Source organism: Phalacrocorax carbo, chromosome 7 (assembly GCF_963921805.1).
Source record: "Phalacrocorax carbo chromosome 7, bPhaCar2.1, whole genome shotgun sequence".
In the NCBI taxonomy this organism is placed as follows: Eukaryota; Metazoa; Chordata; class Aves; order Suliformes; family Phalacrocoracidae; genus Phalacrocorax; species Phalacrocorax carbo.
The window spans coordinates 20534496-20555261 of record NC_087519.1 but is presented as its reverse complement, the minus strand read 5'-3'; the positions used below and the strand labels follow the sequence as shown (position 1 = coordinate 20555261).

The 20766-nt window shown below is 41.3% G+C and overlaps 1 protein-coding gene across 2 annotated transcripts in view; it reads left to right on the top strand.

Annotated features, from left to right (window-relative positions):
* Positions 1-20766, top strand: part of CIB2 (calcium and integrin binding family member 2) — a 57822-nt gene that overhangs the window by 4105 nt on the left and 32951 nt on the right. For both annotated transcript variants that reach the window (XM_064456716.1, XM_064456717.1), the window contains exon 2: positions 6614-6648. In XM_064456716.1, the coding sequence (XP_064312786.1) occupies positions 6614-6648 (35 nt within the window). The remainder of the gene's footprint in view (positions 1-6613; positions 6649-20766) is intronic.

Sequence of the window (20766 nt, the reverse complement as noted above, 5' to 3'; positions counted from 1 at the left end):
CATATCACCTGTTTTTAAGGTAATGCTCTAGTTGGCAGCTCTTTATATTTCCATAAACTTAGTGAAATGTTTTGTAAATCAGGCTTCCGCAAACATTGGCTTCCTCATTGAGATTCACCTCATTTGAAGAGTTAGCCTTATATGAAAATGAATGCTACTGGGGATTCCGGCTTCTTATGCCCTTAGAGTGCTTGACTGTTGTGGGGGTTTTTTTTGTGGGTTTTTGTTTGTTTTTACATAAAATGCAAATTCTAACCAAGGTCTGGTTAGGGAAAAGGTTAAGTATTAATCAGCAAGAAAGATGTATTTCATTGTAATCAAAAAACATTTTAAAATTAAGCTTTTGAAAGTTGCCTACAGATTTTGGAGGTCAAGTGTCATAATAAGAAAATTAACAGGAATTTTAGGGTTTGAGTGATGCTGTATAAAGTCGCTTGGGGCAATATAAAATAAAGGTATACAATATAGTGACATCAGAGCGATATGTTAGCCTCAGTGCACTGCATTTCTCACTGAGAAACAGTAGTATTGAGTAGGAAATCTGTAGAAGCTGTGCTTGGGGTATGGACAAACTACTCCACTGTCCAATCAATCTCACTGCATTTTCTGGGGTTACTCGAATAAGTGCTGTGAATTTGATACGAACTTGATTCTTTTTTTTTTTTTTTTAATAGATAGAACCTAGAGAATATAGGGCACAAATATTTTATATCAGATATTACTGTTTTATTGCAAGCCATTTCTTTTTGTATTTGTTCATTAATGGGATTGTTTACGTTATTTAATGCATCCTCAAAACAAACTGATGTTTATCCTGGCTGTCTTCTAGGCAATGTTGCAATAAAAGATAGTAATAAGAAATAATTACTTGCTGCTTTTACACAAGAATTTGACTATTACAGAACTAACTTTTTTCCTTTATTAAAATTCTAGTCAAAGTGGGATTCAAAAATATTTAATGAGAATTATGCAAAACCAGATGGAACAAGTTATGTCATGACCTGTCAAGAAATGCCATTTATGAAGTGAAACTAGGCTATCAAGCTATCTCTTGATTTAAAAAGCTATGCTTGACTTAATCAGGGCCTCTGATGAAATCCTTTACAAGAATACAAAACATGTATTCATCACCGGTTCTCCAGGAATTTCTGTAAAAAGTACTTTTCAGTTTGACAGAGTATTACTGTTCATGTGCATATTTTGAGTAGCATAACAATGGAACAAGGGTTTTGTGAAATTATCCTTCAGTCAGATTCTGGTTTCATGTTGCCATTTGGTGCATATATAGATTGAGCAAAATTACAGTTGTTGACAGTTTTTCTTCCTCAGTCCTTGCAAATGTCTAGCTGTTTTTACTGCCATGTTGCAGTATAAATATATAAACTGGTTCTCATAGCTGCATATTTTTCCTCCTGAAACTCAGTGGGTGTCTTAGTTGTTCTGGCTGTACTTCTAAAATATATATGATTACAAATAAAGATAGGTTGGATGTTAAAATCTCCATTGATATTCTGATGCAACCAGCATTTATTAAGATAAAAGTCTATATACCAATACTATTATTAATGCAGACACTACTCTGACAGTATTTTTTTTTTAGTCTTTAAATCCAGATTTGCTAAAGTACTTGTACAGCTATGCAACTTGAATGGTGCTAGTCTCATTGACTTCCAGTAACTCTTTATATATAGTTTTCAGTGATGAAAATATGTATCTTGTGACTCAGTCTTGCACAACTCTATACCAGTCTTAGTTGTATAGCAATTAGAATAAAAGTATTGCATTTGTAAAATGTTACCAGAATAGAGTTAATAATAGATCTTAGATGAAAATTCATTTGCTGCTATCTAGCACCTTTTTGATTACTTCATAGGATGGTGTTTTTACGGTGTTTTGATTAAATGTTCTTACACACATTGTATATTTCTGGCACAGTACAAAACATCATTTATGATATGAAAAATGAAACCTGTGAAATTATTTGTTTTAAAATTGTAACATTTAAAATGTTGCAACATTCAGTACTTCTCATTTATTGAAGGCTGTAGAGTAGGGTAGCTATATGGATGTAATCTGTCTTGCCTTGAGGATATGGTTAAAATTCCTGTTAGTCATTGGTTTACTTTATCTGTGGCTTGCTGGCTTTTGTTTGAGACTGTTTTTCTAATTTGGAGTGAATTTTTTTTTTTTTTTTTACTGAGACTGTTATATATTATTTCCTTATTTATAAAACTTTCCAATGGAGCTGTTGCAGGGTCAGAATGAACCTGCCTTTATGAAACTATACATATAAAAGGCAGAATTACATGCATTGTCTTAGAGGAGAAATCTGCATTTAATAGGCTTAAAAAGTACTATTTCCTAGTAGCTTTGCATAGTTGAGGATTGCTGTTCTTTCATTCTGTTGTTCCTTTCTGCAGTTTTCTGTAGAGAAGTGTTTTGCTTATGTACGCAGAATTAGTTTTATTTGAAAACTGCTTTATGCACAATATTTGTTTCTGAAAGTGGTAAGTGATAATCTTTCATTCAGTGGCTCTGCTGCCATTCATAAACTGCATGCTGCGCTCTTGCATTGGCAATAGATCTAACAGAACCAATTATATGTGGTCTGATTCTGGAGCCATACCTCATGTTATGCTGAGTATGCACGCTTTTTATGTATATATATATAAAGTATCGGCATTCTCAGTACAGTTATCTCTATTCCTATTTTTTGTGCAAACCCCTGTAGGACTAAACATAACTGCAAACTCCTAGAGTGGTTCTGCCTTAAGTCTTACAGACTAGTGGAAAAGGTAGTGGACCACCCTGTTTCCATCTTCCTGTTCTGTCCTAAACCTGCATTCACCTCATACAGGAAATCAGGGAATAAAACTTGAGCAGTCTGTACGTTCTGCTCTTTTATAAAGTAAATTTTAAGAGCAGAGACCATTAACCATACTTTACAAGCAATGTTGAGTGACTTGCAGAAAGTCACTACCAGTCAAGAGCAAAGCCACCCATGGAACCTAAATACATCAGCTATCTGACCTGCTTCTCTGCAAAATATTTTAAGAACCAGGTACACCACCTAAATGCCAGATTTGAGAAACAAGACCCATTATACAAGCTAATGATCTCATTGAAATCAGTGGGAAATTTTGTTTGCTTTATTTTATTCACTTTGCTAGAACTAAGGAGTTAAGTGGATAATTGCAGATTTGTTCAAGTGGTATCTTGCCTCCAAAAAACCAGAAGTGATCCTTTATCAGACTTCTAATTAACTCGATTACTGAGGGCAGAAGGACAGACTGAGTGGGACAGTTGATCTTGGAAGGAAGAGCACATATTTTCTCAGGGGCTGGAGTAGGTGACCTTTCCAGGAAAAGCCTCTATTCTAAATAACCTAAAACCCCCAAGGGTGGCCTCCTGTTAGCAGAAGTTTTTCAGGCCATTGTACAGCATTAGAAATAAAAGCAACGATTCTCAGGATAAATTATTGCCAGAAATCTTAAATTGATAAGAATTATGAAAACTCCGGTAATATTTATTCGGTATTTAGTTTGTGTTTTTGTAGCAGGACTCACAGTGGCTGCAGTGTCCAGACAGAATAGACAGGTTACTTTTTGTGTTCATAGTAAGTTCAAATACAGCTCACATAATAGCAAATGTGTTCCATTGTATCTCTGGCTTGAAGGAAGATTAATGTCATCATGTGCATAAATGCCAAATTCTTTCCAGAACCCACTTCACCTTTCCTTTTTGAGGGAGTTAATTTAGCATGTTAGTTTACTACTTATTGTCCATCATTGTGTATTTTCTGTATGAATGAAGTAGCAAGAAGAAAATTGGATGATTCATCTCCGTGATTCTTTGGCCAAAAGTCTTTAATTAAATTTGAATTAAATTGCTGGAGTTCCAGCAACTATAAAATGTAATTATGCTACTTAGACCCTTGTTCCATTGTGACTTTAATCCAACTTAGGGCTGTACTTTAAAAGAAAAAAGGCAGTCAGATGCTTGTTGTATCTTCATCTTTTGTACCAGCACTACCGACGCTATATTCTAAGCCAGTAAAAGGAAATAAGGAAATTATCCAAGCTGGAAATGAGTCCATTTACATTACTTTCCAAACACATTAGTTCCTTCCTTCAGAGTTCTCTGCTGCAGTTATACTACTGATGGGTGTGAAGTCTGCATAAAGGAAGAGGCAGAAATAAGAAGCTGAGCTAAGCAAGAGAGATGGCTGGACTTTCCTTTCAGAGCTAGCTTGGAGCCACGGCTTTTACATTTGCCATTTGAGACCAGGCAGGCTTCTTAATGGTAAAGCATTTAAATGATGTGTGTGATCTTGCTGTGGATCAAAAGTATAGGCCAGGTCACAATTAATTTGTGGTGCTCTGAGTAGCTTTAGGATCTCTGCAAGTGGTCTGTCAAACCACCGTAAATTTTTTTTGACACCCCTCATCCCTGACACACAGTACCGTGTAATTGGCATAGGAATACTGCAGTCAGTACCAGTGGTCAGGCAGATGCTTGGCAGCTGCCATTGTTATAAAGGTTTTCAATATTGGGGTGTTTTAGATTATATCGTTAAAAAAATTGATTTAAAAAAAAGGCAGACAATAGTGTCTGTGAAAGACATGCAGTGACTAAGGTAAAAAAATTATGTGGACCTTCAGTGAAAAAGGTTTATGATATGACTTCTTAATGTGTCTTCCAATGGCATTTCTGCATGATTTCTGGAAGCTAAAGGGTAACTTTTCTTTTTTGTCTTTATCTCCATTTGCATATCAAGTCTCTTGTCAATTTTCTAGTTAAGTAACAGTGTCTGCTGTTTTTTCAAGCCTATATAAATATGGGATGACTGCTGCTGAGGGCATTACAATTATTTGTGAGGTTGTACCTGCCTTTCATTAGGAAATGAAGCATCCTTAAGTGACAGTTTGACTGTAAGTGTTGAATGTGCTGGAATTAATGAAGACTTAACCGGCTGGCTCCTATTTCACTTTGTGCAGTTCCAGACAATGTGACATCAGTGTCAGCAGCTCACAAGGTGCTTCCTATAGTGCCTTGCAACACTATTCTGCTACGTAATACACTAAAGGAAGAGCTGCTTTTCCTGCCACTTTATATGGAGGAGAGCAAGCAAACTCAATAATTGATACCATGCAGGACTGGTAGCATACCTGGATACCTGAGACAAGCTGTTTGACTCCTTCACCTAGCTGTGATCATTTGCTTTTCCCTTTCATAGAAGAAGCAGGCATTTAGCCAGACTTTTTCTTAGCTTAGGAAATAAATGCTTTTTCACTAGTTGACTGAAGAGCAGGATTTGGGGAGTCATACTAGTTGTATGTACTCTTAAGTATGACTTTCCAAGTCTGATGATGTTATCTTGTCACTAGCTGATTTAAAAATATGATCTATTTTCAATATGTTTATGTTACAGGAGGAAAGCTACTGAAAGCTGAGTTCTTAGGCAAATGCCTTGCCACATTACATGGGCCTGTGAGAGAGGTGGATAATCAGGAAGAATTTTGTGGTTTGGTTGTTCCCTATATGTACACCCTTATCAGCCACTAGCTCTAAGACAAGAAGGTGCATATTCTCTAAATTTATGGCCTGAACAACGTTCTAAACTGATCATCCAATATTTAATTGCCACCAAAGTTCATAATTTTGGATGCAGGGCAGAATTTTCCCTAAATATATATTAGACAAGATAGTAGGGGTTAGGAGATATTTCTATTGATGGATCAACTGATTATTATGGTTTCTCACAGCACCTGAAAATGTAACATGTTTTGTGACTGATGTAGAAATACATGAAATGCAGACTATTTCATTGCTCATATTATGGTTCTTTTGTGAAGTGTTTGAATTCTTCTAGCAAAATGCAGATGTTGAAAAAGAATGAATTAAAACAGTGTAAATGTGGTCCCACCACTGAGGCATTCATATAGCAAGCCAATGCCTGTAAGTTCTTTCGTGTTCAGCCAGCTCTACTTTGCATTCTAGTAAGTTATTTCAAATTCTGTGATAACACAGGGAAAGCTAAATAGTTTGCTTGCTGTTTGGAGGGCCTGTCCTTTTATCCATGTTCCTAATGTACAGGAGTTTGCAGCCTTTCTCTGAAGTGACTGCAGTACAGAGTAATTATTAACAACTAATAAATAAGTACATGACTTCTATTGTTAGATCAGTTGTCTCTAATAGAGGAATACTCCAAGTTAGAAGATAGTTTTCATCATCTGTTTGTTATTTATATCTTTCTAGATCCATTTATTGAATGTTTTTGGCCTATACCTTTTTTAATGTAGTTCTGTTTCTGGTCTGGTCATTCCACTGTGGAGAAGTATTTCAGCAAGCTGGTGTGGTGATTTTTTTTTTTTTTCTCAAGTTTCACATAAACAATCTTTTTTTTTTTTTTTTTTTTTTTTTTTTTTTACTGATAGCCCTGTCCTTAGGATATATCAGTTATTTTATACCATATATTGCTTTCGGAGTCAAAAGCAGATGGTACACAGCGTCTTTTATGTTTTTTGCCAGATCTGAGTTTCCTTCCAAAAGGTTGAAAAATAATTCTTTGCAATATTTCTGTAGTACAATAACGCATTTTGTTTTGTAACAGGATTGCACGTTCTTCACTCGGAAAGAAATCCTTCGGTAAGTAAACTCTATTAACATATTCTTTTGTGATTGGTATGTGTCGTGGTTCAGCCTCAGTTGGCAACTAAACACCATGCAGCCACTTGCTCACTCCCCCCACCCCTGTGGGATGGGGAAGAGAATCGGAAGAGCAAAATAACTTGTGGGTTGAAATAAGCACAGTTTAATAATTACAATAAAATAATTCTAATAATAATGATTATTATAATAATGTCAATAATGATAATATAATAAAATGGAAAAGGAAAAAAAAAAACCAGAAACACGAATGATAAAACCACTCACCACCTGCCAACTGATGCTGCCCATCCCCGAGCCATGATTGTTACCCTCCTCCCCTGGCCAGCTCCTCCCAGTTAACATACTGGGCATGACGTTACATGATATGGAATATCCCTTTGGTCAGTTTGAATCAGCTCTCTTAGATGTGCCCCCTCCCCTCCCGGCTGCTTGTGCACCTGGCAGAGCATGGGAAGCTGGAAATGTCCTGGACTAGTACAAGCACTACCCAGCAACAACCAAAACATGTGTGTCACCTCAACATTGTTTTCATACTAAATCCAAAGCACAGCACTGGGCCAGCTGCAGTGAAGAAAATTAACTCTATCCCAGCGAAAACCATGACAGTATCCAGCTGTTATTCCATAAAATTTACATCATGCTTGAGTCCCATACTACCCAATACAATTTCAATAACCCCTACCTGCCTTCTCATCTTTTAACAGAATATACAGATTTCATTTACCATTCCCCTAGTCTAGGACCACGCCTGTAAAATGTCCGTGAAATGTCCATTGAGTTCATTTAGTCCATGACTTTGGGTTCCATCTATTGTACGATTCTTTCAGAGAGGTGCTGTGTGTGGTGTTGGATTGTTGCACGCTGAAGTCAGTCCTCGTTTCATCACCACTGCACTGTTAGTCCTTGTTCTATCACCACTGCCCTTTGGTTTGTTCAATGGAAAGTTAATTTTTAAAATTAATTTGGGAGATTCCCACCATGATACCATTGATATGGCATATAGCAACCATAGTAGTGATGACACACAACATTATATAGCAATTAACAGCATACCATTCAGTTCATTGACTGTTTTCACCCCAAATCAAATCCCCTTGAGGCACACACTGGACTCCTCCATCCTCCCGCATCACCCACCAAGTGCACCCAGGTGCTTGAGCAAATGCAATCCCACAAATGGGTTTGCCTTTGCCTGAGGCAGGAAGAACCCAGACTGTTTTCGCCAGCATATTTTTAATGTGCACTACAGGGACTCTGTCCCCTTCCACAGTATGTAGGATTTCTGACTGGGCAGGGCCAGCTCGCTTGACAGATCCCCTAGTGTTGACTAACCAGGTGGCCTTTGCTAAATGTGTATCCCAGTGCTTGAATGGTCCACCCCCGATCGTTCTCAGTGTAGTTTTTAAGTCCATTGTATCTTTCAGTTTTCCCAGGGGCTGGTGCATGATAGGCGATATGATACACCCACCCAATGCCGTGCTCTTTGGCCCAAGCTGCAATGAGCTTGTTTTGGAAATGAGTCCCATTGTCTGACTCAATTCTCTCTGGGGTGCCATGTTGCCACAGGACTTGTTTTTCGAGACCCAGGATAGTGTTCCGGGCAGTGGCGTGGGGCATGGGATATGTTTCCAGCCAGCCAGTCGTTGCTTCCACCATTGCAAGCACATGGCGCTTGCCTTGGCAGGTTTGTGGGAGTGTGATATAGTCCATTTGCCAGGCCTCCCCATATTTATATTTCAGCCATCGTCCCCCGTACCACAGAGGCTTTACCCACTTCGCTTGCTTGACTGCAGCACATGTTTCACATTCACGGATGACCTGTGCAATAGCGTCCATAGTCAAGTCCACCCCTCGATCACGAGCACATCTGTATGTTGCATCTCTCCCTTGATGGCCTGAGGTGTCGTGGACCCACTGAGCTAGAATTAATTCGCCTTTATGTTGCCAGTCCAGATCCACCTCAGCCACTTCAATCTTGGCAGCCTGATCTACCTGCTGGTTGCTCCGATGTTCTTCAGTGGCCCGACTCGTGGGGACGTGAGTATCCACATGATGTACTTTCACAACCAGGTTCTCTACCTGGGCAGCAATATCTTGCCACAATGTGGCAGCCCAGATGGTTTTACCTCTGTGCTGCCAGTTGTTTTGCTTCCATTGCTGTAACCACCCCCACAGGGCATTTGCCACCATCCAGGAGTCAGTATAGAGATAGAGCACTGGCCACTTTTCCTGTTCAGCAATGTCTAAGGCCAGCTGGATGGCCTTACCTCTGCAAACTGGTTCGATTCACCTTCTCCTTCAGCAGTTTCTGTGACTTGTCGTGTAGGACTCCATACAGCAGCCTTCCATCTCCGGTGCTTTCCCACAAGGTGACAGGACTCATCAGTGAACAGGGTACACTGCTTTTCATCTTCTGACAGTTTGTTGTACAGTGGGGCTTCTTCAGCACGTGTCGTCTCCTCCTCTGGTGGTATTTCAAAATCTTTGCCTTCTGGCCAGTCCACAATCACTTCCAAGGTTCCTGGGTGACTGGGGTTTCCTACTCGAGCCCGCTGGGTGATCAGTGCAACCCATTTACTCCATGTAGCGTCAGTTGCATGGTGTGTAGAGGAGATGTTTCCTTTGAACATCCAGCCCAGCACTGGCAGTCGGGGTGCCAGGAGCAACTGTGCCTCAGTACCAACCACTTCTGAAGCAGCTCGAACCCATTCATATGCTGCCAATATCTCCTTTTCAGTTGGAGTATAGTGGGCTTTGGACCCTCTGTATCCCTGACTCCAAAACTCTAGGGGTCAACCTTGGTTCTCCCCGTGTGCTTTCTGCCAGAGGCTCCAGGTAGGGCCATTCTCCCTGGCTGTGGTGTAAAGCACATTCTTTATACCTTGCCCTGCCCGGACTGGCCCAAGGGCTACTGCATGAACTATTTCCTGTTTAATCTGTTCAAAGGCCTGTTGTTGCTCAGGGTCCCATTTGAAATCATTCTTCTTCCAGGTGACTTGATAGAGAGGGCTTATGACCAGACTGTAATCTGGAATATGCATTCTCCAAAAACCCGCAATGCCCAAAAATGCTTGTGTTTCCTTTTGCTAGTTGGTGGAGACATGGCTGCTATTTCATTGATCACATCCATTGGAATCTGACAATGTCCATCTTGCCATTTTATTTCTAAGAAATGGTTCTCTTCTGCAGGTCCCTTAACGTTGTTCTATGGCAAAACCAGCTTTCAGAAGGATTTGGACTATTTTCTTCCCTTTCTCAAAAACTACTTCTGCTGTGTTGCCCCACACAATGATGTCATCAGTGTACTGTAGGTGTTTGGGAGCTCCACCTGTTCCAAAGCATCATGGATCAGTCCATGGCAAATGGTAGGACTGTGTTTCCACCCCTGGGGCAGTCGATTCCAGGTGTACTGGACACCCCTCCAAGTGAAAGCAAACTGTGGCCTGCACTCTGCTGCCAGAGGGATTGAGAAGAACGCATTAGTGATATCAATTGTGGGATACCACTTGGCTGCCTTTGTCTCAGTTCATATTGAAGTTCTAGCATATCTGGCACAGCAGCACTCAACGGTGGAGTGACTTTGTTCAGGCCATGATAGTTTACTGTTAGCCTCCACTCTCCATTAGACTTCCACATTGGCGATATGGCCAGTAAGTGGGTCTTACTGATGATTCCTTGGCTCTCCAGTCGACGAATGAGCTCATGGGTGGGAATCAGGGAGTCTCGGTTGGTGTGATAGTGCCACCGGTGCACTGTTGAGGTGGCGATCGACACCTGTTGTTCTTTGGCCTTCAGCAACCCCAAAACAGAAAGATCCTTCAAGAGGCCAGGCAAGGTAGACAGCTGTTTCATTTCCTCCATCTCCAGGGCAGCTAAACCAAAAGCCCGCCTGTAACCTTTTGGGTCCTTGAAATACCCTCTCCTGAGGCAGTCTATGCCAAGGATGCACGGAGCCTCTGGGCCAGTCACAATGGGGTGCTTTTGCCACTCGTTCCTGGTTAGGCTCACTTCAGCCTCCAATACAGTTAGCTCTTGGGATCCCCCTCTCACTCCAGCAATGCTGATGGGTTCTGCCCCTGTATGGTTTGATGGCATTAGGGTGCACTGTGCACCAGTGTCCACTAAACCTTTATACTCCTGTGGGTCGGACGTGCCAGGCCATCGGATCCACACAGTCCAGTAAGCCCGGTTATCCCTTTCCTCCACCTGGCTGGAGGCAGGGCCCCTGTAGTCCTGATCATAGTATTCATCACTCACTTCCTCTAAATACGAATCACAAGTGTCTCTATTAAGATCAGACAGAAAATCAGCACTTCTGCTCCTCTGTCTGGGGAATTGCTTACTGGAAACTGGAGCAGCAGCTCTCCTGGAGAAACTCCCCTGAGTGATTGTTTTCCCTTGCAGCTCATGTACCCGTGCCTCTAGGGTTGAGGTAGGTTTTCCATCCCACTTCTTCATGTCCTCTCCATAGTCACACAGGTAAAACCATAGGGTGCCCTGTCGTGTGTATCTTTTCTCTTGAGCAAAGGGATGCTTACTCCTAATGGCTGAGATACTGGTCTGTACTGGTGGGGAGTAGGACCTATCTTTGAATTGCTGGACCTCTCGGGACAGTTTCTCAACAGCAGAGATGAGCAAGGAAGAGATATTTGCTTCATACTCCCAGAGTTTATCAATCAACTCCGCCACTGTTGGTGTCTCATCATCTTTCCAGGACATCACTGCCAATGAGTTTGCATGCGAAGATGGCGCGCTCCGTACAAACTTCCACCACAGGGGTCGTGTGTACTCGACTTCATCTGGATCTTTGGATGACCGTTGATCGTCCAGGTCACCATAAATCACCTCAAGCACGGCTAATTCCCTTAGATACTGGATGCCTTTCTCCATGGTCATCCATTTTCCTAGGTGAAATACAAGATCTTCTTTGAAGGGGTACCTTTCTCTCACACCTGACAGGAGTCGCCTCCAGAGGCTGAGGGCTTGTGTCCCTTTTCCAATTGCTATATCAATGCCCCCTTCCCTAGAGAGGGATCCCAGTTGTTTGGCTTCCTTCCCCTCTAATTCCAGACTACTGTCCTCATTATCCCAGCATCAGAGCAGCCAGGTGATAACGTGCTCACCTGAATGATGGCCAAAATCTTTCTGTATATCCCGCAACTCACTCAAGGATAGGGATCGGGTAGTTTCATTTCTTGTACACATTCTTCCTCTTCCTCCTCCTCTTCTTGTGATGGCCCTAGTTCCTCATAATCTCTTTCTAAACGAGTTGACTTTCTCTTCCAAGATTTCTTCTTGAGTATAGGGGCGACTGATACTGGCACGGGTTGGTCCTCTGGTTTACCTGCAATGCTTGTCACTGGGGTTTGAGTAGCTGCAGTGTCTGTCGTGGGGGTTTGGGTGGCTGCAGTGCTTGTTGCTTTTTGTCTTTGTCTTTTTAGATCCAGAGACCGTCTCTTCCCCTTGGGGGTACTGAATAGTGGTAAATAGGGCTCGATAGGCATGAGCCAGGCCCCAGCACATTGCAGTGACTTGTATCTCTCTGCAATTGCCAGGGTGACAACATACTTCCTCCAAATATTCTACTAATTTTTCAGGATTCTGCACTTGTTCAGGGGTAAAGTCCCACGTCATGGGGGGTGCCCACCGTCTTAAGCATTTGCCCATACTATCCCACATACCCTGCCGCGCATAGCTACTGAGCCTTGGGGCAGATCTCTGGATTATATTCTTAACTTGCTTATTAATCTTAGACAGAAACGACACTGTCTGCCAAAGCAATACCACCAAATGTATCTTAACTACCCAAGGATGTTCAAGATACTGAAAAGTTGTTGTAATGAAGGAGGAGACATTATATAAGATGGTAACTGAGGTGCCATTCTGTATTTCCTCCATAAAAAACCTCTCAGAGGAGGAGGTATAATTGCTAGTTGTCTCCATGAGGTGGTAGCCAAAGTACAGTAACGGCTTCCATGCAAGACCTAAATAACTGATAACAGTCAAGGCCAGTGTTTTAACAACAAATTAAAACAGTCACACTCAGTCGCACCCATCTGCCGACCTGACAAGGAGTCACGAGAGGTATGCTGCCTTCCAGGAGCCAAGGTCTGAGACGTTGCTGAGAGGATTCCACAATTCATCAGTAAAACAGACTACTATCTGCTATTACTGTTTCATATAGGCATGAATGACACTGAGAGCTGTTACCTGGGTAAAATCAAGGAAGGCTTTCGAGCCCTGGGTGGAGCAAGTGAAAAACAATGGCGCCCAGGTGATCTCTTCCATTTTGCCAGTTCGAGGGAAGGGAGCAGCCAGAAAGAGGCGCATAATGTGTGTCAACTCCTGGCTACGTGGCTGGTGCCACCATGAGGTGTTTGGCTTTTATGACAATGGGGTGTTCTTCAATGATGACAACATGCTAGGGAGGGATGGAATCCATCTGTCCAAAAGGGGTAAGGGAATCTTCAGCAGTAGGCCGGCTAATTTGGTGAGGCAGGCTTTAAACTGAAGGACTTGGGGGGTGGGATCCATTGTGAAAACACTCACACCAGCACGTCCAACGGGGGAGTAAGTCAGGCCAAGCACTGTGGTGATAAAGGTTCCTTAGCTGTCTCCCAAGAGGTGAAACAGAAGAGGAATCACCTCAAGTGTATGTATACAAATGCACGCAGTCTAGGTAACAAACAGGAGGAACTGGAGCTCCGTGCCTGCTAAGAAGGGTATGACATCATAGGAGTAACTGAAACATGGTGGGACAACTGAAATGACTGGGGGATCACAATGGACGGTTGCAGGCTCTTTCGTAAGGACAGGCAAGGTAGAAGAGGTGGAGGACTTGCACTCTACATCAAGGAACACCTTGAATGTATCAAAGTCAACTATGGTGATTGCAACTGCTCTATCGAATGCCTCAGGGTTAAAGTCATCTCCAAGCAGGACCTCACAGTGGGCATCTGCTATTGACCTCCTAACCACGATGACGAAGCCGACAAAGCGATATTTGGGGCACTGAAGCAAGCTTCTGGCCAACAGAACCTGGTCCTGATGCGTGACTTCAACTACCCAGACATCTGCTGGAAGAACCATACGGCAGCTCGCATGTCATCCACCAAGTTTCTGGAATGTATTGAGGACTGTTTCCTGATACAAATGTTAGATGTGCCAACCAGGAATGAGGCACTGCTGGACCTGCTATTTACAAACTGAGAAAGCGTGCTTTGTAATATCTTAGTTAGTGATAGCCTTGGTTGCAGTGACCACAATATTGTGGAGTTCGGGATCCTGCTGAGTGTGCTGAAGGTCAGCTCTAAGACAAGGGTTCTGGATTTTAGAAGAGCAAACTTCAGTTCACTCAGGGCTCAGTTGGGAGGGATTCGATGGGATGCTTCCATGGAATACAAAGGAGCTAGTGAGTGCTGGGAGTTCTTCAAGAACTCTCTCTTGGAAGAACAAAGCCAATTTATCCCCTACAAAGGAAAGGGAAGTAAGTGGAGCAAGAGGCCCCCATGGCTCAATCATGATCTCCTGGGTCTACTCAAATCCAAAAGGGACACATACCAGAGATGAGAAGTGGAGGATTATTCGTCGAGAGCTACAAGGGCATTGCCAGAGTGTGCAGAGATGCAGTTAGAAAAGCAAAAGCCCAGCTTGAATTGAAACTGGCTGTAGATGTGAAAAATAACAAGAAAGGTTTCTTCAGACATGTCAACCATAAGCAAAAAAAAAAAAAGGAAAACATAGGACCATTGTTAAATGGAAAAGGAGAGTCAATTACCAACGATGCTGAAAAGGCAGAGGTCCTCAACACCTTCTTCACCTCTGTCTTTACCAGGACTGTTGGGTCCCAGGCTTTGGGAACAAAACTGCCGGTTGATCCAAACACCGACCCACCATCAGTGAAGGAAGAGTTAGTATATGACTTACTACAGGAGCTTGACCCCTACAAATCAATGGGCCCTGACATCCCTCCACCCAAGGGTGTTGAGAGAGCTGGCTGACATCATCGCAAGGCCACTCTCCGTAATCTTTGAGAAGTCATGGAGAATGGGGGATGTTCCAGAGGACTGGAGGAAGGCAAATGTTACCCCTATCTACAAGAAAGGCTTGAGGGAGGATCCGGGTAACTATAGGCCCATCAGCCTTACTTCAATCCCTGGGAAAGTTATGGAACGAATCCTCCTGGGGGCCCTCACAAATCAAATGAAGCACATGATTGGGAAAAGCCAGCATGGCTTCACTAAAGGCAGATTGTGCTTGACAAACCTGGTGGCCTTCTATGACAAAGTGACTTGCCTGGTTGACATGGGGCGGGTGGTGGACATTGTTTACCTGGACTTCTCCAAGGCCTTTGATATGGTCCCCACAGTCTCCTCCTGGAGAAATTGATGTGTTATGGCCTGGACAAGTGGTCTGTGCAGTGGGTGGGGAACTGGCTGACAGGCCGCACACAAAGGGTGGCGGTAAATAGCTCCTTCTCCAAGTGGCAACCTGTCACTAGTGGAGTCCCCAGGGATCAATATTGGGCCCAATGTTATTCAATATCTTTATAAGTGATCTGGGTAACAGGATCAAGTGTAGCCTGATGAAGTGTGCTGATGACACCAAGTTGAGTGGGGAAGTAGACACTCCAGAAAGGAGAGCTGCTCTGCAGGGAGATCTGGGTAGGCTGGAAGAGTGGGCCAGCAAGAACCTTATGGAGTTCAGCAAGGAGAAGTGTAAGGTCATGCACCTGGGAAAACATAATCTGGGAGTGCAGCACAGACTGGGATCCACCTGGCTGGAGAGCAGCTCTGTGGAAAGGGACCTGGGGGTCCTGGTGGGCAGAAAGCTCAACATGAGCGAACAGTGTGCTGCTGCGGCCAAGAAGGCCAACAGGATGCTGGCTTGCATCACCAGCAGAGACAAAGAAGTCATTATCCCGCTCTACTTGGTGCTTGTCAGGCCACACCTGGAGTACTGTGTACAGTTCTGGTCCCCTCTATACAAAAAGGATGTGGACAGGCTGGAAGGGGTCCAGAGAAGGGCCACCAAGATGATCAAAGGACAGGGAAGCCTGCCATATGAGGATAGGCTGGGAGAAGTGGGTTTGTTCAGCCTTGAGAAAAGGAGGCTTAGAAGGGATCTCATCACCATGTACCAGTACTTAAGGGGTAGCTACAAAGAAGATGGAGACTCCCTTTTTACACGGAGTCACATGGAGAGGGCAAGGGGGAATGGACGCAAGTTGCTCTTGGGGAGATTCATGTTACGTCCAAAGTACAGCACTGAGCCAGCCGCAGTGAAGAAAATTAACTTTATCCCAGCTAAAACCATGACAGTATGGAAGGGACTAAATCTTTTCCCTGACTTGTGAGGAAACCAAATAAAGCCAGTTATTTTGCATGAATGAATGAGTGTAGGATTGGACTCAAGGTACACTTACTTATATTATGTAAATATCTATAAGGAAACAGATGGTGATTAGCTTAATGTCAATATCATAGACTTTTCTAGGGATAAGCCATTGAACAGGTGAGAGCCAGTGACTTTTTATGAAAGGAATTTGCTGCTTTTCTGCTCAGTTATACCAATGAGGGCACATCTGTCATTTGGTACAGGTTTTGGTATGGACTTAATTGTGGGGAGAACTGGTGGAACTTAAACTGCAGAGTGCTGAGAATGTTTGTTTCTGTACAGACTTTCCCTACAGAAACAGGGCTTCATGACTACAGTAGAAAGTCACAAAGATTGGGATCACGGCTTGCAATAGAAGGGACTTGGTTTTTTTCAGTAGTGATGGACTGAGCAAAACTGGAGTAATTTCTGCCTATGTACATGCTGACTTCTTGCCCTGGACCTTGCCGTGGATTCTTGATCTTCTAAGCATTCAGATTAAGGATCTGTAAAAGTATGACATAGATCCTGTCCTGTCAATACACCTGTTGTTTCTCCTGAGGATTTTTGCCCCATTAGGGAGTGAGAATAAATCTGTGGTATGTGTCTAGACCTGGGAGCTCATAATGCTTCAGGATTCTCAAATTTTAGTAGGTTCTCAGACATAAGAAGCCTTTGTTTTAATAAGGCTTGGAAACTTTTTGAGATCAAAAATAGACATGGTCTCTGAGAGAAATGTTCTTTCCTCTGTTGCTGTAAATCTTAGTAAGACTGATGTTCAGTGACTCTCTCAAGGCAGAAACTAATGTCATGGCTTTGAGTGGGGTGCTTTATTTTTTTGCTGGAAAAATAGAGGTGGTGTTTCAGCTAATTTCTTGCATTCCTTGTTCTCATTACTCACAGAGAAATGATGAACTCACTCCTCACCAGTGCACAACATCTCTGAGACCACTGTACAGTAGGAACATTGCAATATCATCACCTATGTCGGGATTTAATTTGGTCCAGGTCCCTCTTATATAATTGTTCGGGTTTAAAATTTAGTCACATCATTGGAGAACATTTTCATGGTACATGATGGTGTGTCTGAATGAGTCAGAATATGTGTGTGCGCAGTCAGTGGATGATAGCTGGCCCAAAGATAAACTAAGTTTAGCTGGCTCCAACAGAGATACTGGTGTCCTCAAAGTGAGTCAAGTCTTCACAAAAATGAATTGCCATAGCATAGATGTAACTTTCACAAAGCATTCGTCAGCTGTGAACGATGCATAATCGTTAGCTATATTGCAGTGTCATTCTGTATTTGTGGTACCCTACAAAAAGTTGTGCAGTTTAAATAAAAATCGTCATTGTATGTTCTGTCAGGGATGCAACGTGGTTAGTTCTGCTTGAGAACACTGACTTCGGCAATAACAGAATTTGTCATTGCAGTTGGTTCAGAAAAGCATCTGTGAGCCCAAAATAACAGGAACATTGTTGTTTAGATGTCAGAAGTGATTCAGTGATATTCCTGTACCGTCATTGGTTCTGGCAGTTGGACACAAAATAAAAGCTGTCCCTGTGTATCCAGCAAGTCTTACATATATACATTATACAGCCAGAAAAAAAATAATCCCTAATGGTTTAGTGTAATTTCCTTCAGCCACCTTCTAAGTCTTTTAAAAACCAACAAATACTGTTCTTGTGTTTCACAGGGCTGCCTTGAAACACAACTCCTGAAATAAATTTGTTTGGAGTGGATAAACTGAAAAAATTGCTTAATATTTCTAAAATCTCCTTTGAACTCAAAATTGTTAAAAGCTGTATGAACAGTGAATTACTTGTATTTGTACTGTGTTCCTATGAGGGAAATAATTATGAATTCAGGATTTTATGTTTTATGTAAGTTAAGGTTCTTTTTGTCACTTTGAATACCTCATCTAAATGGAGAATTTGGACCTTTCCAAGGGAAGTGGTTTGTAAACTGTGAAACTATGTCATCTTGCTCTTAGGAGTAATTTCTTTTTCTCCTCTGGGAAATATTCTCCTCTAAGGAAATATTGGAATTAGCCTGAAAGAACCATTGATTTCCTCTGCAAGAAAAGTGACTTATTTTGGTGCTTGTACACCTAAAATACATTTAGAGAAAAATCTGTGGACAAATAGGAAGCCTAAAACATGTGCACTACAGGCCCAAGTTAAAGAATATGACATAACGTGACCAGTTTTATAGCAAGACTGTAACATTGGTTGGGGGAGAATGTACTCAGAACTGTAAAATGCTGATGAAAGAAAGGAAATAATGAATCAAACGTCTCCACAAAAGTTGTTATTAGGAGACTGCTGAATCTGAATAGGCAAACTTTTTAATCTGGAAAACAATATTTCCAAAACTGTAAATTTGAATCATCATGTGCAACTGAGAAAATACAGAAAGTGTAGTTTGAAAAATACACTGCAGATTTCAAGAAAAGATATTCTGAAGTAATGAAATTAGAAAATGTCATTGTATGGTAGACAAACAGGAATTTACAGTATTGCAAAATCTGGCTATGAAATGAAGAGTCAGCAAGTTCTGTTCTCTTTTCCTGTGTTCCAGTGGATAAAAAAACCCCACTTGTAGAGAATGAGTTTGCAATGTGCAGCTTTGACAAGCAGATAAAAACTGGCTGAAATGAAGAGATATTTCTGTAGGGAATTGTCGTAAAACTTTCACATGCATTCTTCAGTTTTTCTTGACATGTGAGACAGATAAAACTTAGGTTGAAGTTCCATATCAGAGCACTGAAGACAATGTTTCAGAACATTCTAAAAATCACAACAATATATTATCTGGATTTACAAATTTTTTTTATTTAACAGTATTTGGGGGTTGATTTTTGGTGCATATCCAAAACCTGAGACTGTATTGCACACAGGACCTTTGGTAATGATAAAAATAGGTCACAATTTATTTCAGTAAGTTAGAGCACTTCACTGTTGTGCAGGTCTATTGGCAGCATAAAGGAATATCTGAGTAGAAATGGATCTTTATTTCCTCTTTGATTTAGGCAGATTGCAGAGTACTACAAATCTCACAGTGCTGGACAGAAAGCTACATGTGTCTCTCTCAAAACTGTAGTCTGAAACTAAGTTTGCAGACAGATGATCTATAATCTTTTGTTCCCTTGCATGGCAAGTGTGACATAGATTAGAGGAGGTACCTTTTAATTCATAGGACTTGATGATAAAGGAAGCAGTGTTGAACTGTGGAGAAGATTTTCCTGCTATTCAAGAACAAGTGAATGCTTTTTCCATCTAAGAAAATTTGACATGGGCACTATGGGTGCGATAGGGACTGGGGAATTGGAAGCTCTTGTTTGCTTTCTTACTCTGTCATTAGTCTATGTAAGCAACTGAGCACCTTTGACAAATTGCTACTGTAATTTGTCTGGGTGCTTACACTTAATATTTTCATGCTTTTTAAGTATCAGGATAATATTTTCTTTGTCTTCTCTGTTTAGATTGCAAGCTCTGCCTAGTAATGACAATTTGAACTATTTTTACATGCAGTGTGCTAAAAGTGACCTTAGTTGTAGCTTTTACATTTTATGGTAGTGAAAAAGCTGTTCTGAATATTTTGTTGAGGCTTATGCTATTTCTGAGAGGTGCTATTGTTATTAGGTAAACCTGGTCATTTAAATAGAACAATTAAAGAACAGTGAAGTGTTGAATGTGGTAAATAGTATTTAAGTTAAAACAACCCTGATAGAGAATCAACACTTATTAAGAATCTAAAAAGCATAGAAATGTAAATAACTAATTTTGTCTTGGTTTGCTTTTCTCTCTTCAGTGACATAAAAGGGCATGAGTGGTGCCAATGATAACTCCCAAAATTATTATAATTTATTGCAAACTAGAAGCGTAGCTCCTTCCAATAGGAAACAGGTAACGGACCTCAGCTTGAGTACTGTAAAAGCCTAGTAATATATATTTTGTATTTTGGAACTGAAGTTGTAAGGAAACAAACCATTTCCTGAGAAGAGAACAAAGCATACACTTAGACTCAATTACATTATTTATATTAAGCTAAAGAAAACTTTTCTGCTTATGGGCTGTGTATGGCAGATAAAGGAACCATTGCCTGCATGACTTTGCTCCCTATCTGAATCAAAAAGGGCAAACCCCAAAATACTTAGGAGAAACAGTGCAACCTTAGAAAATATGGTTGTGAAAAGTAGATATTCTTGGGATAAGAGATTAGGTGGTGGTGAAAAAATAGATACTCTGTTTGAAAAGTACACTACACAAATCTGAATAGTAATGTTTGATTGCAAAATACTTAGAAGAATAAAATCACAAGAGTAGTTCTGTAGAGGCCTAAAATCATGGGAGAAGGAATAGTCACTTAGAATAATTTTCTCTTCTGTCTTATCCTCACAGTGTGATGTTTCTGCTTATTGGGAACCTCTACACATAATCATTTTATGATATGGCAGATAGTAATACAATCAATATAATTTATTACAGTATATAAACCATTGAATACCAATTGCTGTCTAATGAATAGAGTAGAATCAAGAGGCATGTTTGCATGTCTGAGGTGAAGTTTTACTGAGTGGGAATAAACTGGGTTATGACCCCCCTCTTAATTAGCATGTACTGATTTAGCATGTCCCCACCTCAGTTAAGAGAGAAATAAGTACTGTTGTACATTTCTTTGTGCACTGCAGAATGCTCTCAGATGCGATATGAAGGAAG